Source organism: Montipora capricornis, chromosome 1 (genome assembly GCF_036669925.1).
Source record: "Montipora capricornis isolate CH-2021 chromosome 1, ASM3666992v2, whole genome shotgun sequence".
Lineage (NCBI taxonomy): Eukaryota > Metazoa > Cnidaria > Anthozoa > Scleractinia > Acroporidae > Montipora > Montipora capricornis.
The window spans coordinates 4,354,770-4,372,038 of NC_090883.1; the positions used below are offsets into that span (position 1 = coordinate 4,354,770).

At 38.3% G+C, this 17,269-nt stretch overlaps 3 protein-coding genes across 3 annotated transcripts; 2 read left to right on the plus strand and 1 right to left on the minus strand.

Annotated features, from left to right (window-relative positions):
* Positions 1-3,570: 3,570 nt before the first annotated feature.
* LOC138054861 (uncharacterized) lies at positions 3,571-4,650 on the plus strand. The gene has a single exon (XM_068901177.1). The coding sequence runs from the start codon at positions 3,571-3,573 to the stop codon at positions 4,648-4,650; it is 1,080 nt and encodes a 359-aa protein (XP_068757278.1).
* Positions 4,651-7,719: 3,069 nt separating this feature from the next.
* LOC138050939 (uncharacterized) lies at positions 7,720-15,960 on the plus strand. Its single transcript, XM_068897177.1, has 7 exons — positions 7,720-8,634; positions 12,404-12,645; positions 13,066-13,539; positions 14,012-14,236; positions 14,365-14,587; positions 15,159-15,211; positions 15,499-15,960. Exons 1-5 carry the CDS (start codon positions 8,622-8,624, stop codon positions 14,428-14,430), a joined length of 1,020 nt encoding a protein of 339 aa, XP_068753278.1. The 5' UTR covers positions 7,720-8,621; the 3' UTR covers positions 14,431-14,587; positions 15,159-15,211; positions 15,499-15,960.
* On the minus strand, positions 8,961-9,726 carry LOC138050928 (uncharacterized). The gene has a single exon (XM_068897172.1). It carries the CDS (start codon positions 9,688-9,690, stop codon positions 9,133-9,135), a length of 558 nt encoding a protein of 185 aa, XP_068753273.1. The 5' UTR covers positions 9,691-9,726; the 3' UTR covers positions 8,961-9,132.
* Positions 15,961-17,269: the final 1,309 nt, after the last annotated feature.

Below are 17,269 nucleotides of genomic sequence, written 5' to 3' on the forward strand. Positions count from 1 at the left end.
TCCGTTTAGGCCGTTTTCCTCTATTCCACTCCTTTTTTTTTTCAGACAGCACTTTTCCCATAGTTCTGTGCTATTAGACTTTGCACACTTCCGCACACGTAGTTGCGGAATTTTGATCGGACTTCCTTCCTCGGCCTAGTGTCTGATGTCTGAAACAAGACCGAATCCTCTTTAGAAGTGTGTAAAATGTGAATCTTGGTTATGAAATATTCTAGTACCAGTCGTAAAGATGAAGCGGTGTAATTCAAGTGAAGACTGTCATGAGTTCCGAAAAAAGGAGCCACATTTGCAAGTGCAAGAGGTGACTCTACGAGGAAAGTCAACTCAGTCATCATCCTCCACCGTGAAGAGCGTTTTGAAGCAGAGCATCGAACTTAAACAGGCCCAGAAAAAAGAAGAAGAAGAGGAAAAGAAAAAAGATACCGCTTCCAAGTGCAAAGATAATCTTGCTTTAAGCAGTGGGCAACTATCTTGTCCGATGCCGGGTATTATTGTAAGGTGAGATCACTAGTGAAGAGCATGAATTTCATGCTTTTCCGGAATCGAAAGAAGCTCCGTGTTTTGCTCTAATCGTTGAGCGCTCCAGAGATTTGCCGTTTTCTGAAATTTCAGGCCCATTTCAGGCTGCAAGATTATTGGTATATCCAAACGGTGAATGGCAAATAGATAGCCCCATCGTAGAGTACAGAAGACTCCAAGTTGGAATGTTGAGTATGCCAATTAAGTCCGGGTAACTTATTGATCTTGCTCGAAAATGGCTATCCGAAAAGCATGTGCTGTGCCCTGGTTTGGTGGGTAGTGACGGAGAAAAACTAGAAAAAAGAACTGGGTTATATTCCCAAAAACGTTAGCGTTTATGGTAGAAATTATGTTCGTTCGGTTGGCTGCAAGATCTGGCATGTCCCTGGTAGCAATTACGATCAGATGCAAAAGATGTGCGGTGAGTGTCTTGAGTGCTACAGATACATGAAGAATGCCCTTGCCAAAAAACAGTCCTTGAACTCATCTAAACGGGAGAAGCGACGAAATCCCAGCAGCAATTATGCAATTAAGTATTTGACGCCAAGAAGTAAGTCCATTCATCTCAGGAAAACAAGGAAACTACGATCTCGAATGACTAAAAAAGTCAGGAGACTGTACAAGCAAACGAGCATTGAATTGCCACAGGAGCATCGTCGGAGCTTTGTAAGCTGGTTCAGGAGATAGAAAATTCGAACGAAGGGAAGCAAGAGCTTGAAACGATTTTTAGCGAGGGGAACCAGCTCACGGATAAGAAGGGTTGCAAAGCAGGAAATTGCGTCAAGGGTATTTGGGAGAAAGATAGGGACGGTTTCTTTAAAGATCAAAGAAAAAATGGTGAGTTTCAAAGCAATCTTTATGTTTTTAATTCCAAGATGTACTTTTCAAGGTTTTCTTTCACTTCGTTAATTAGCCTCTGTTTTGATCATAGTATGTTGCTTGTGCCTCTTTATATACATATGCCCTATGCACATTAACAAATCACGTTTATTAAACAAGGTTCCAAAAAAGTCACGAAGTTGACAAAGAATTCAAGTGAACTTTAACTTGTTTTTACATTTGCCCTAAATTTGTAGTTGACAAAAACCAGCAAACAACTTTATGCAAAGAAATCAGTATTTTAAACCATAGATGTTTACACAAGTTTTAAAACAATTTTGTTCAAGCTTTGGTGTATATGGGAATTAGTCTGTTAGCCAAGTTCAAGGTCTGTATGATAGGTCTATAGAGACCTAATGGAATGTTCATAAATATGGCTTTCTTTCTCCAGGACAATAAATATGTGGAAGACAAATAAATTTTGTAGATGTTAAAAACTTTGTGTAATGTTATGGTAATTATTAGATCAAGCAAAGTACAATTAATTATTACATTTTGTGGCCTTTTTGGTGGTGATAGTTGAATTGAATAAAAAAGAAAGGCCTTGTTCTAAAATTCTGGTGTCTACCTTGAAGTTACGGACCAAAAAATTGACCAATCACAGAATAAGAAATATAAGAAATGACTCAGTAAAAAAAACTATCAATGCTCGTAATTGTAAACTCATATTGTTCTATAATTCTCTCCTACAGTTACTGGAAAAAATGGAAATTGTTGGTCAGCAGTAACCATTCGAGTTGGTGAGTGTTTGCAGAGGTTGAGATGAGTGCAGTCTGCATTCTGTTGCCTGTACAAGAAGTATGACTTTTCTGTCAGAACCAAAAGTGAACTTGACCATTGTTGAGCATGATACCATTGGATTTTCTCACTTTTTAAGTTTTGGCTGATCTGCATGATGCAGCATATCAAACATGAGACACATTGTTTCATCCGATTTCCAAGCAACAATAAGTGAGTTGAAAACGTGAAGTTTCCTTTAGTATTTATGGAATTCAAGGTGTCTCTGGATATCAGATGAAACACAGTGTTGAAAAAGCTGACGTTCCCAAAATTTGGTGATTTAAGATCTAAATAGTCCAGTTTCGAATTCCCCGCTCATTCTAAGAAACCACTTGATTTTCGTCTAGCAGGCGCAACTTTTGCACCGGGACGAGGCTAACCCTGTATGCTTCACTTTGATCACCAACACAACTGGACAAGTAAACGTGATTAATATAAGGTTATAAGTGATTTTCCATGGAAATTCCTACTGCGCCGGTAAACGAATCATTGGAAGCGATCAAGAAGCTTAAAGTGGAAGAGCTAAAGAAGATTCTACGTGATCGGGGGCAGCCCGTGACTGGAAAGAAGGCGGATCTAGTGTTACGATGTCATGTACTCTTTGAAAGGCTAAAAACGCCAACTTATGGACTACCCGAACAAGACAATGTACCATTATTGCCTGTTACATGTACAACTGGCAAGAAAAGTGCTGATATAACGTACGAGAGTCTTATGGCTGAGGCGGTGGATTGTGTATGGGCTACAGACTTACGAGGACTACCACCTTTCAACTTTGTGCAGTTGTATGATTATCTTGTCATCAAAACAGCAAAATACGACCACGCTTCAATTCGCACGTCAGGATACAAAAAATTGAAAGCTTTCCAGTTCTTCAAAGAGGGACACATCAGGAGGACGCACATTAGTGCAAAAGGGGGAATTACGTACGTTAAAGGAGAAGTGTTAGCCTCAGTGAAGCAGCAGAAATATAAGGTCATGATTTCTATGAACCATCTTGGGGAAGTACTGAAAGCAGCTTGCCAGTGTCCAGCAGGGTAAGTGTGAAGATGAATTTTTCTGTTTGGAAGATCAAGGAGGTATAAAGAATGGTTGGAATGATTTGATAATGCACCCAAAACGCTTTGAGCTTAATGGTGCTACATCTTACTACCATTTGCGTCCATCCTTGAAGTGTGACGAATTTTGCGCGTAGTTTTACTTTTCAAACGTTAACGGTTTAGTCTCATGCCTGTCACGTTTTACCAATGAAACGTTAGCAGTCAGGTCACGAAATTGGTAACGTTTTTGGCTCCAAAAGGTCATGTTTTGATCACGTCCTGTGCATGTTTACCAGTTTTGCCCGCTCACTTAAAAATATATATATACGTTTTGCAAATTAAGCTTACTAGAATGGAGGCGAGAAAAGTGAACCAATTTGGCAGAAGTTACAGACCTGGAGTGGCATTGGCTCAAGATCTTAAATTCTTGATCATTGATAGCATTATCAGAGACGGAGGCGACAGAATTACGGGTTATATTCCACGGAGTGTTACACAATTTGCAAGGGAGTTGCGTGTTTCTGTAAACACGGTAAAATCGGTGTGGTTTAGATATTGCGAAGAAATGATAACAACGCCGAAACCTAAAGGAGGCTTGACATTCGAAAAACTAAAGGAAGATGACCGCGAACTCATTGAAGTTTTGAAGCTCCGCTCTCCATCCATGTCCCTTTCTGAAATAATGGAGGAGTTAGAACAACTTGGAGGACAAGAAATTTCAATGTCGGCCGTTTCACGAGCCATAAAAAGCAGGCTACCTTCCGGTGACCAGTATTCACGAAAAAAACTTACAAAAGTGGCAATGGAGCGATTCACCCCAGATAACTTATTTTATACTCAGCTGTTTATCAATTACGTATCTTCAAAAGATCCAAGGAACCTGAAATTTTTCGATGAAGCGGGAATAAAGATTCCTGATGTGGGAACTCGCACGTATGGACACAGCCCGAAAGGATCACGATGTGTAGAAGTGGGGAGGAAACTCGAATCTCCGAATACAACTTTAAATATGCTGGTTTCTCTGAATGGCCCAGAGTATTATAGTATCGTAAGCGGGGCTACAAACACAGCCCGTTTTCTTTCGTTTTTTCAAGAGGCAGGTGAAAGTGTAAACATTGAGACGGGTAGACCGTGTCTCGAAGTCGGTGACATTGTTATTATGGATAATTTATCTTCTCATCATTTTGAAGGAGGTGAGATTTTGGAAGAATGGTTTGGTACCATGGGAATTGAGTTGTTATATACGCCTTCATATTCTCCAGATCTTAACCCAATAGAGCTTTGTTTTAGTAAAATTAAATGTGAATTGAATGGTAACTTGAAGGAACTTGTTCATTCCAATATTAATTTAGCAATAGCAGAGGCAGTTGAGACTATCAGAGCACTGGATATGGCTGGATTTTACGAAGCTACAGATTACCTGTTTGTATGAGGACTGTATAATATAACGTATGTCGGTAGTGTGCAATTTTTTTCTCCGAAATGCCGTTGAACCTTTCAATGTAAATGAAGTTATTCAAGTTCACATTTCCCAGAAAAGTTTGTAGTAGACCGGTATTAGTGGTGCCCGATGGACATATCATGGCAAACGGAGAAGCCATAGATATATATATATTGCCAGTGTTCGTGCCACTGAGTTCATTGTTATTTTAAATTGCACGCGTCCTTCAAATACAAATGAACACATATTTAACTTGAATTTCAGCGCAGAGGGTACAAAAATTACCGCGAAACCCCATGCCTTGGTTATCAGTGTCAGGAAATGTAGTTTTTCTATACCAAAAGTTGCGTTGACAATAAAAATAAGCGTATATATTTTGCCAGATCTGAGTACTTTTTGTACCGCCCAGGTTATAACATCGTAGACACTGTCATAGGTTAAAAGAGATGATTTGATTGTCATTAGGATATCAAGAAACGTAGTTTTTCTGAAAAGAAAATATTTATTTTTTTCAAAAGGTATAAAACATAGCTTTCACTTTCTGTCTTTTTCAACGGCTCGTGTGTACAAAGTTCTCTTTCTTGACACAAAAAACTCAACGCGGAACCTGTCAACAACAACTCGACTGATTAATTTAATTTTACATGAAAGATGTACAATATGAAAATATTAAAACACCAACGAAAGTCTTCAGTTCCCGCTATGACGAGTTCCTGATAAGTTTAACAATAGAGATGCAGCTTCATATTCACAAGCATCACTCGACTCCTGTTTAGTACTAATTGACTGGTTGAATTCTACAGTTTTCGTACTTTTGTACTTGTAGTACAGGTCGCAGTACATGTGTTACACGGATCGGGAGGATATTGCATTGAATACTTGCTTGTGAGTGACTGACCCATTGCACCTACTGCTACAGGGAAATGGACGCCCGAAGGAAAAACTGCTGGGTGTGGAGGTGGCAAGAAGTCATAAGAGTAACTTGTGTTTACGCTATTTTCGCTTGTAGACTGTTCCCGCAGGCTTTCCCGGATCACCATTGCTAACTGCTCGGCCTCTTCCCCCTTATTTCTTGGAGCAGTATACAAAATTTGTGAAGAAATTGCCCCATCACTAGAACTGTTACATGCATGTTTACTACTGGGGAATTCTACACCATACCGCTCAAGGGACGGTTTTGCTGGATTTTCACGCTTGCGGCTGCCGCCCTGCTTTGACCTAGAAAATGCAAGACTGCCAGAATTATTGTCAGTAAGAGCTTTTTCTAAAATATTTCCGATGTCTTGTTTCCCAGGTATTTTTCCTCTAAAGTTCTTCTTACAGTATTCCTCCAGGAGGTAAACATGTTTACGTAATAATGACCAGTGGTTGGTGCCGTTCACAAGGTATGCCGCCTTGTTCACTTCGAACAAGTCACTCTCGATGTGGTTTTGTACTTTGTCTTTCATTCTTTCTACAGCACTCTTTTTACTTTCCAACTCTTCGAATAACCTGTTAAGCTCACTTGTCTCTTGATTTGACAACGCATTTCTTTCACGTTGAGTTCACCAGGATGAAATTTTTCCTCTCCACACTTAAAGACAGAGGAGCATTTCCCGTACACGCACGTACGAGCAGAGTGTCCTAAACGCAAATGGCAATTTCTGCAAATATTTCCATCTCGAGGATCAGACTTAACTCTTTCTAGTTTCATTTCAGTTTCGTGTACTTTCTCGCGCAGTTGCTGAATCTGGGACCTCTTCTGTTCAATTCTTTCTTCAGTTTTTATGATGTACCTTTCAAGAGGAGTTCTTTCACTGCATAAAGACGACTTTTCATGTTGATTTGTACGCGTTTCAATGATTTCTGTGGTCGTTGTCGAATCTTGCCCACCACCATCAACGTAGTTGAGGATATCTCTATTGAGAGAAACCCGGGCTGAGGGCCGTCCTTCAGTAGAGCTAGATTGACTGGATGGTTCAGCCCTCTCGACAGGCTTTGCTTTCACAGAAGGTGAAGAACCCTCGAATACTCTTAGCTTGAGTCGCTGAATGTCTATTCCTACAATTAGTTTTGACGTGGAAATGGCAATTCTCAGGCTAATTGCATTGTTATTCAAAACTACATACTCTCCTTCGTCATTTTCATACAGTATCCCGAACGTTAAAAAACGCATCTTAGGAATATTACTTGTTATGGCATTGTTCAACTCGTCAACAGTTTTTGGCGGAGCCATAAAAAAAACCCTCCTCGTATCACCAATTTCGACTTGCACTTGCATTTCCGACTCCATAGTTGCTTCGCACGTGAACCTGCCTTCACTGGATGTGAAACTTGAAAACATGCACAGCACGTGAACAAAACATGATCTTTTGGCGCCAAAAACGTTATCAATTTTGTGACCTGACTGCCAACGTTTCATTGGTAAAACGTGACAGGTATGAGACTAAACCGTTAACGTTTAAAAAGTAAAACTACGCACAAAATTCGTCACACTTCAAGGATGGACGCAAATGGTAGTAAGGAAGGAATAATAATGAGATGTAGAAATAATAAAAATCTTTCTTCTTGTTCACTCCATTTCATTATGCCTTGTAATAGAAAACCCCAACATATTTCTAAAATAACAAATGTTTCATAATTTGCATTTTTAGGAGAGGGGTAGATGGGCTAGGTCACTGTAATCATGTTGGTGGCATCCTTTTTGCTGTTGAAGATTTCTGTCGTCAGGGACTTAAAGAACATTTAGAGCCAGTTTCTTGTACCTCAAGACTTTGTAGCTGGAATGCTCCCAGGAATGTACAAGTGGACCCTGAACCAGTGAATAACATAGTCATCACAAAATATCGGTTTGGTAAGGAAACTGATCAATGTGCCAAGGTCAGTCTGTATGACCCCAGAGCACCAGCAGACAGGCGAGTCAACCCAGAGGCACTAAGTCAAATTTCAGCAGAACTAAGTAACTGTTTACAAAGCAGCTGCTATTTTTTGTTTCATAATGTGTCTCCACAGCCGACTGCTGATGAAAATGTTCAAATTGACTGCATTTGTGCCCCTGATATCGTTACTGAAAATGACATCACAGATTTACCATTCAGTGATGACTATGATATATCATCTTCTCATTTTAAAAGCATGATGGATTACTATGCAGATACTCAGAGTGTTTCAGATGTCGACATTGAAAAAGTTGAACGAGTAACAAGGGGCCAAAGTAATAATGAAGTTTGGAGGCAACTCAAACGTGACAAGTTAACAGCCTCTAATTTTCATGATGCAGCTGTAAGGCGGAAAGAGCCTGATAAATTTCTAAGAAACATAATGTACATCTCTGAAAAAAAGAAAGGCATAGCATCCCTAGAGTATGGCCAGCTTCACGAGGGTGATGCTGTTGCAAGTTATGTCGCTGCAAAAGCTGCTGAAGGAAATACTTTGCTACGGGTAGAGGAAGTTGGAACAATCTTATCAAAGGAAAGACCAGGTTATGGTGCAAGTTTGGACCGAAAGGTTTATGACCCAAAGGCTTCTGGCATGAAAGTTGGAGGTCTGGAAGCGAAATGCCCATACTGTAAGAGAGGAATGACTGTTGAACAAGCATGTAAAGATCCAAATTTTTGTTTATACATTGATGATGATGGGCTTCCTAAGCTTAAGTTTGGCCATAAATATTACTACCAAGTCCAAGGTCAAATGTATGTCTGCAATTTAGAATGGGTTGATTTTGTTGTGTGGTTTGGAGGAAACAATGTTTTTATTCAACGTATTTATTTCAACAATGAATGGTGGTACCAAACAATATTACCCAGGCTAGATTTTTTCTATAAACGAGCTTTCCTTCCTGAAATCTTCACCAGAAGACTTGAGCGAGGTGTCAAACTATATAAGCATGGGGGTTGGAGGAGCTTCCAAAAAGTAAACAGGAAGTAACAAAAGTACTCACTGAAAGCAGTTGTTGTGATCAAGTGCCTGATTACAAATTCCTAATGTTATACTGCAGTAAGTTGACATTAACATTTTCATGTCCAGTTTGTTTCAAACATTCCATCATGTCTTAAACAATTTTTATTATTGTGCCTTGTCTGATTACATGTAATTCTGTTCATGTTTAGTGTTCTGCATACTGGCAATAGAAAAAAAAACACCTTTAGCATAAATTGAGAGGCATAGTTATTTGTGATGCTGCACGTTTCAATAACACACAACACTCTGAAAGTTCATAATTTAGTTTCCATTTATCATGAAGGAAATCAAATAACCTCCAAAAAAGAATAAAACTAGAAACAGAAACAAAGGAAATTAATCAAAACCTACCAATCACAAAACCCAGACATGGACTTTTAAGCCTGTGAAACTGAAACTTCTGTTTGCTGAGATGACTGCTAAGATGATTAAAGACAGGGAAAATGCAGCTATTCATTAACTACATTTTTGTATGTTGTTGAAAGGTGCAGCAAAAAAGTACAGTGTAATAAACTCATACCCAAGCCTCCCCCTTTATTTGCTTTTTATAGGGGGGAGAAGAGGAGGCAAAAAATTGGTTAGGTAGGCACAGACTGAAAATATTTGATCTGCAGTATGGGCCAGGGTCAAAGGTAGAGTGCCATCAAGGATGTGATAGTTCTTGACTCTACCTATTGCCCGCTCTACGTGAATTCGCACAGAAGCAATATGAACTGTTTCAGTCACTTCTTCAGCTGTTAACTGGGCCCTGGCACCTTTAAATGGAGGTATATTAAGGCCAACACCTGGGGGTAAAATATTGGTGATTTCAAAACCGCGATCAGCCATGATGTTATCTCCAGGTTTAAGGTATTGCATTAAGCCAGACTTTTCTGTTATGCACTTATCTGAAATCCTACCACCCCACAACTTTGAAACAAAAATTACTTGGCCATTTGGGGAAATTCCAATTAATACTTTGAATGTATTATGGTGTTTGTAGTTGGACCAGGTCTGTGACTGGGCCAACATTGAGGATGGTACCTCCACAAAAACCTCTGTGCAGTCAATAATCACTCGAGTAGTAGGGTACAGGGCAAATTGTTGTGGCATGTTTTTCCGCACTGATTCCTGAGAAGGGAAAGGGAATAATTGGGGCAACTCTAAATACAAGAAATTAATCCATGTACAGAATATCTTACTAAAGTTTGCAACAGAAATGCCAAATCTGTCAACTAGATCTCTAACAAAAAGACCAACCTTTAATCTAACAAGGACAATAAACAGTTCAGTTAAAGAACTTAATTGCCTCGTGCGGCCTGGCTTATTTTTCCCTTTCTCCTGATATGGTCTGGAGTCAGGTACATTTTTTGCACCCCAGTATTGTAGTTTGGCTACTTTTGGTTTGAGGTAATTATGAAATGCTAGTAGCGCTGTGTAATTGGGAAAGCCTGTGTAAAATTTAATCGCAGAGTTGTCATTCTTAAACTTTTCAAGTGTAAATTCCCGTTGTTTATACTCATCAATTTCTTTTTGCAGCTGCCCAACTTTTTTCTTAAGGTTTATCAATATTTCCTCCTTTACTTCAAGCTGCTCCTGTAGAGACTGCCTTGATTCTTTCATATCAATGATGTCTCCAAAGCTAAATGCATATGTATGGTCCATGGATATTGAGTCAACTTCAGAGGTAAACAGGAAGCATGTCTGGGTGGACTTATCTTCAGTCTGTTTTGCAAACACAATCTCAACATCTCCCAAAGAACACCTAGTTCCTACTTCACCTTTCCCAGCACTACTGTTGGAACATGTAAACTATAAATGTCAATAAAATAAGACATTCATTAAGGAAAGAAAAATACACACTACATGCCTAAAAGTACAAATTTTATGTTTAAGCAGCACAAGAAATATGTCAACAAGTGAGAAGCCCCTGCCACTAAAAAAAAAATTGAAATCTCATGGGGCTTCAAAAAGAATGTGACCTAAAACTCTGGGTAATGTAGCACCTCATATATACCTCTTTTTTCATTTGTTCTCCTTGACAATGGCCTTCCTTATTATCAGGGATGGGGCATTGTTTAGGATTCTTCTTTATTGTTTCCATGCCCAATGTTATTGTCACTTCAAGGAGGCACTACTTGATCCAGACTCTAGGGATGTAATACCACTAGGGACAAGGTCATAGCATGCAAGTTATATTTATACCTCAACTTCTCCCAGAGGACATGTGGACCCTAACTCTTCAACTATTTCAATGTGTGACATGACCACTGTCTCTCCTGCACCTGTAGTTGATGTACAGGCCTTTGTTGAAGAACTGCTTCTATCCTTTGGAGGTTTCCGTGGCAAAGGTGTAACTGAGGACCAGTTAAATATTGATGGTTCCACTCCTACATTCAGAACGTGAATTTTTCACATGGATGCACTGTTAGAGGATTTTGATAAACCTTTGTAGCAGAATTCTCTCCAAAATCACACACAGACAAAACATGACAGAAGACAACAGATATGCAGTTCTTCACAAAACTAGCTTTTCTATTTTGGACCTCAATTTAGTTTAAGGTACCTTTTTTCATGTGTCCATACTTACAGGCATTCTAAAACATGATTTCTATTTGGAAAGGAAAGTTCATTTAACAAAATTGAAATGAAACCAAACCAAAGCAAACAAAAATTTACAATTACAAAATGTTTTCCGGTAGTAGACCCCTTCAGATTTGAGAATCATAATTTCTGATTTAGCTTAAATCAGCTTCCTTCATTGTATACCACAAGGTATACATAGAACACAAATAAAGGATGCAGACCCAGAAATAGCATAACAATGGACTGTTTTATTTCTTTTAAGTCAAACTATACAAGATTATCATAATTATTACGCACTTCAACAGCTGGAATATAAACAGATTTCCATCAAAATGCAATTCAACAGTGATGTAGTCGTGATACGAGACTGTCATAAAATCAGCATTATTGTAAAATTACAAAGACTTAAACAATACCACACCTTTACCCAATCTGCTCCTCACTCCCCCAGCACCTTTGATTATTTTGTGTTTCCTAAAATGTTTTTCACATATTGCAGTGTTCTCGCTTACACGAAAACGTCTCTTCCGTGTTGACGCTTGATCAAATTGCACCAATGTGCTTTTGCAGGGTTCTTCGTAGGAAATTTAAAAAAGCGTAAACCAGACGCACTTCCATCGCTATTATATTCATAACTGTTGCACTCAGCTGCTGCACACTCCTTTCCACGGCTTCGGTGTTTCCTTTTCTTGCTATCTTTACCTTTCTCTTGGTCCATTTTCTAAGATTTGTTCGACTCGTAGCGCAGTTTAAAAGGACGGAAGGAAAGCTAATACAGGGTTAGCCTCGTCCCGGTGCACAAATTGCGCCGGCTAGACCAAAATCCAGCGGTTTCTTAGAATGAGCGGGGAATTCGAAACTGGACTATTATTGTTCATGGTAATGATTTCCTTCAATTTCCCTTCATGAACTATTAATGAGTTGGAGAATGCTATTTGAACATAACAAAGACAAAGCTGCTCACAATTTAAATTAAAATTAGAAAAGAAGTGGAAAACTTTAATGTTATTTGAAATTGTAGTTACTTATTTTAATTTTTCTTCTCTAAAAACCATTTACCTTTGTTAAATTTTAAATGACGTGAATTTATTACTTGTCCATTGTCATTACTTATTACTCTTAAAGTAATTTTATTTTTTTTTTAACTGTTATAATAATTTATTTGTTGATGTATGTTGACATTCAATAGAAGTTAATTTACAAAACTTTTTTTTTATTTTTATTTTTTATGTATGCATAGCCCTGGCTGTTTACACCAGGAGCCCTTCAGCATATGAGGCATTACATAATCTGAAGATTTTGCAGTTGCCTCACTCAAAAACCTTGAAGAAAGTCATCAAGGCTGGTTCTGAGAAGGCTGGTATTGATGAAGAGTATCTGCTTAATCAGCACATGACCTACACTATGTTCCAAAAAGAAAGAGAGAGGATAGGCCATCCCAGACCATTATGGCATGGAGTAATGATGTGGGATGAAGTCAAGGTTTGCACTAAGCTTATTTTCTTCACAAGTAAACCCCTGAACAAAAATGTAAAAATTGTTTATTAAACTGGTGAATTGGTGAGTTTTTCTTTGTTTGAACATGAATGTAGATGTATCACCCGAAGTTCAATGAAAGGTGTTAAATATAATTTGTTAAGTAAATCAAGTTTGAATTGGATGTTTTTGTTTTTGTTTTTTTTTTTCCTCCACATAACCAGAAGAGGTAGTTTTGGATCTAAAAAGTGACTTAGAAGCAAATGAAGAATAATAGTAGTCTGTAAATCTGGATGGAGTAAATAAAAATGCTGTCAATTGCATGCAATTGAAAACACTTCATGTGTATACATATTTCATGAGATTTGCAAATTTTCTGACATAGTGTATTAATTTTCAATATCATTATTTTATTATACACTGCAGATTCAGATGAAAATTGCCTGGAATCTCAAAGGGGCTGGCATTACTGGCTTTAGTACTTCAGAGGATGAGCTGAAGGTGCTACACGATGTGTTCAGCACAGCGGTGGAGCCTGGTGCCCAGAAAGCGTCTTACATAGTGCAGTTCCTTTGGAGAGACCTAACCTCTAACTTTAATTTAATTGGTCCTTACTTTCCTGTTGGAAGTTCTATGCAATCCAGTGTTTTGCAGGAGTTTTTAATGCTTACTCTAAAAGCACTAACCAGTTATGGCTTTAAGGTGTCAATTATGCTGTGTGATGGAGCATCATCAACCCTTACTGTATTAAAGCTTCTCTCTGGCCACCCTAACGCTCAGTTTCCTGCTAGACCTGATGCTGAAACATCCAGGGAATGCTACTATGTGGATGCCTCATTTACAAATCCAGAGGACCCACTGGGAAACCCTATTTTCTTGATGATATGCCCAAGCCATCAGGTGTGTATCACGTGCACACTGTATTGTAATATATTTGTTTGTACTGTTATTTGGGCTGAATTGTTGCCCATTGTTTTGTTTAAATTTAGGCAGATTTCTGACATGTTTTAGGGACTGTAGTTAACACATTTTCGTGAGCAAAACATGCAGATATTCATCTGCACATGTAGGATTTATCTAAATGAGCTTAGGCTATAGATTTTGCAGTACCACTCAATATAGTAATAATTTGCTTGAGAATTGAATGTAAATGCCTTCTTCTTGTACATATTTGCATCTCGGTTCATTATTTTCTCTGACAGTTTATTATACATCTTATCAATGAATGAACAAAGTGGAGTAAGTAATAAAGTGTGTCAGTAATGAAATAATTTGTCCTATTTTATTAATTTAGATGTATAAGTTAGCTGAGTAAATAAATTATTGATGAACAAATGTATTGAATGAAATAAAAACTCATTTTGTTTCGTAGCTGAAAAACATGATAGCAGCCCTTTATAGTTCAAGGGAACAGGGTGCCAAAGACTTCTGCAAAGATGAAGAAAAATTTGGATGGTGCACAGTTGAGAGGGTGTTTACCCAAGAACTCGAAAGGGCAGAAAATGGGCTGAGCCGTAGAGTTCCTGGGTTAAAATATGCATTTGTATACAGGGATAACTGGACGCACCTGAATGTGAGGCCAGCGAAAATAATGCAGGTAGGTAGGTTTAGTACATGTACATCACACATAACCGAGCTTCATGCAAAGCCCTCCTGAGGATTAATTGATAGCAAGGATCACCTTTTAAATCATGCAGGATTGAGCCTTTTAATTTCTATTTGTAGCAACGGTTTATGATAGCAGCCATCAAAGACCTTGCAAACGAACCAAATGAAGATGCAAGTGCATGAGGAAAGACAGCAGAGTACCTAGAAGCATGCAACCTGATATTTGAGCAAGGTCTCCTAAGCCGCCGAAGGATTAATGATGAAAAGAGCCCTGTTTTAGCAAACGTAAGGAAGGGGATGGAATTTTTTGAAAATTGGTGTGCTAGCCATGAAGGAACAGGTAAATGGTCAATTACATTAGAAGTAATTGGTAAATTACAAATTTATTCCTGAACACATAAAAAAAGGACCTTGAATCTAATGTATTACAGTTTAATTATTATGATTTACAATACACAAAGGCCAATGCTTACCCCTCCATGACCCTCTTTAAATAACTGAGGAGAAAGTGCTGCCTTTGTAGTGACATCTGCAAATGGTTAGACTTAATAGTTTTCTCAGACATAAGGATGTTGAACTGTAGGTCCCATCTCACAACACTTGTTCATACTTCATTGTGCAGGACATTAAAGAACCACTAAAGGGATGCAATGAACCCTGGCTGTGACCACCACTAATGTCTGGTCCTATACAGGCCCACATTAGTTGGCTTCATGCTGTTGCAGTCACCCTGCCAAAGGCTCTGATCCTTCACAAACTTAACTAAACACTGGTGTTAATTTCAAGTATCAGTAATATCATTGACCAACTGTAATATTGTCTTGTATGCAGTTTTTGAAGATAAATACTCTGTTATCTGAAAACACAGCTCACTAGTTTTCCTACTCATTAAAACTTGTAATTATTTGCAGTTTATGAAGACAATTCAAAGAAATCAAGACAGAAAAAGTTTCTAGCATGGCAGGTGTGTTTTTACATGAGAATGGTTTCTTTGCTAGTACCTCTACACATGCAGATAGACTACCAATACTCTATCATAGTAGCTGGCTATGCATTCAATCAGATGTTTCTCTGGGGAAAGTCCAAAAACCCTTTAGCCTTTTTAGCCCATAAATACTAATATCATTGTTCTAATTTCGGCCAACCAGAGGTGACCCATACTTGTTGTTGAATTACAGGTACCATGCATTTTAGTTAATTACCCAGTAATACTATTTACATTGCTAATGTTGATCTATTCTTGTTTTGTAGACATGGGATCTTCTGCGCCTTGTTGTACATGGGTTTTTGTCATTTTGTGACTGGTTCTTTAAGAATGTTTCATCCAATGAGGGATATTTTATCAGTCCACTTCGCATAAATGGTAGTGCGATCGAGTCCATTTATAGTGTTCTAAAGTTTGCAAGTGGAGGGAATCTGTCTGCCCTTTCCTATGGTCCTGCCCTTGGCAAACTTATAAAGAGGAAAGAAATGGACAGAAACGAGTATTCAGAAAAGGGTTACAGGGATGTACCTATCAATGTTGGTGCATCAGATGGAGCTGCTGTTGTGGGATCCATAAACAACCTTGTAGTTCAGAGTCAGAAGTTTGTTAACCATTGTGTGTTTATTTTCCCTGAAAACATTTCACAGTCAACTTTTGGGGACAGGTTGGGAAGCAATGCATGTACCCTCATTACAGTGAAATTTGGAGCCTATTGCTTTCAGAATAAACTAGAGATTTCTTTACTCTGGGATCAACTTCCAAATGTTTGGCTTGATTCATTTCTCAATGCCATTTGTGATGGAAATGAAGTTTAAGATGAGTTGTACTCTGATACTAGCATTTTTTTAGATATAGAAGATGTTGTCAATACAGTGGGGGATTTATTTAGTATTGAATCTGCTGATCAGTTGATTGGATTCACAAATGCAAATGATTTCAGTGACTTAGTTAACCACATTAGCAGGGTTATTCATTCATCAAGTGCTGCTCACCACTATGGTATAATTATTGCAGCTGAAAAGTCTGTGGGTTTTTTTGTGAAGGGGAATGAATGGCTTGTGTGCTATCATTGATAGTCATCAACATGTAAACAGCCATGGGGGTGGGATGATCATTATGGCTAACAATTCCAGGTCAGCCATTGTCGAGTACTTAAATGTCCTAACAAATCACAGTTGTACTCTTGACTTGGGGACTCTTAACTGGGTCCAGTATACATGTACATGATCAAGTAAGTTAACTCTTATTTCCTTGGCCAAATGTAGTCAACAACATCACCAATTAAAATATTATCATCAAGAATATGATGAGTGAGCAATAATTGATTGCAAGCAAGATTGTGTGCACCAGTGCCTGTCTTTTCAGCAAGTGTGGTGCATCCTTATAGGTTATTGTCACGAGTGCTCAAGGTTAATTTGTTTCCAAGAATCTACCCTTTGTCTCCAAAACTAATAACTATAGTAACCATCATTGGTCACGTAGGTGAGAGTTCATTTCACAAACTGCTTGGCTAGCATAATACACTTGTAAAAAAATGAACAACAGCTTGTTGAAGGTACTTTCAAATTTAAAGGGGATATGTCACTGCAGTTTTGTTGTTTTTGAGTTAGAATGACAAAATAATTTTGTATTCCCTTTATTTACATGTAAAATATTCTTTGGCATTTTAAATGGAAGATTTCAAATGAATTTTGGCAGGAAAAGCCATCCATAATACTCTTTTTGGTTGTTTTTTTTTCCTGATGGAATGAATAGGAATAGTAAAGAGACAAACTGTATCATCATTTAGGGGTTTTCTTTAAAGGCATCTTGTAGCATTCTAAAGTGAGCCCAAAATGACGTTGCCCCTTTAATCTAGAATACTTCCAGACAAGACTGATTTCAAGTAAACAGGAACAAGCATTTGTCATTGATGTACACCCGGCCTCTGTTGTTCAAAAGGTGGATAATGCTATCCACTGGATAAATCGCTATCCAGCGGATAAGCGCGGGCAAAGCCAATTGACTTATCCAATCGATAGCTATATTCTATCCCTC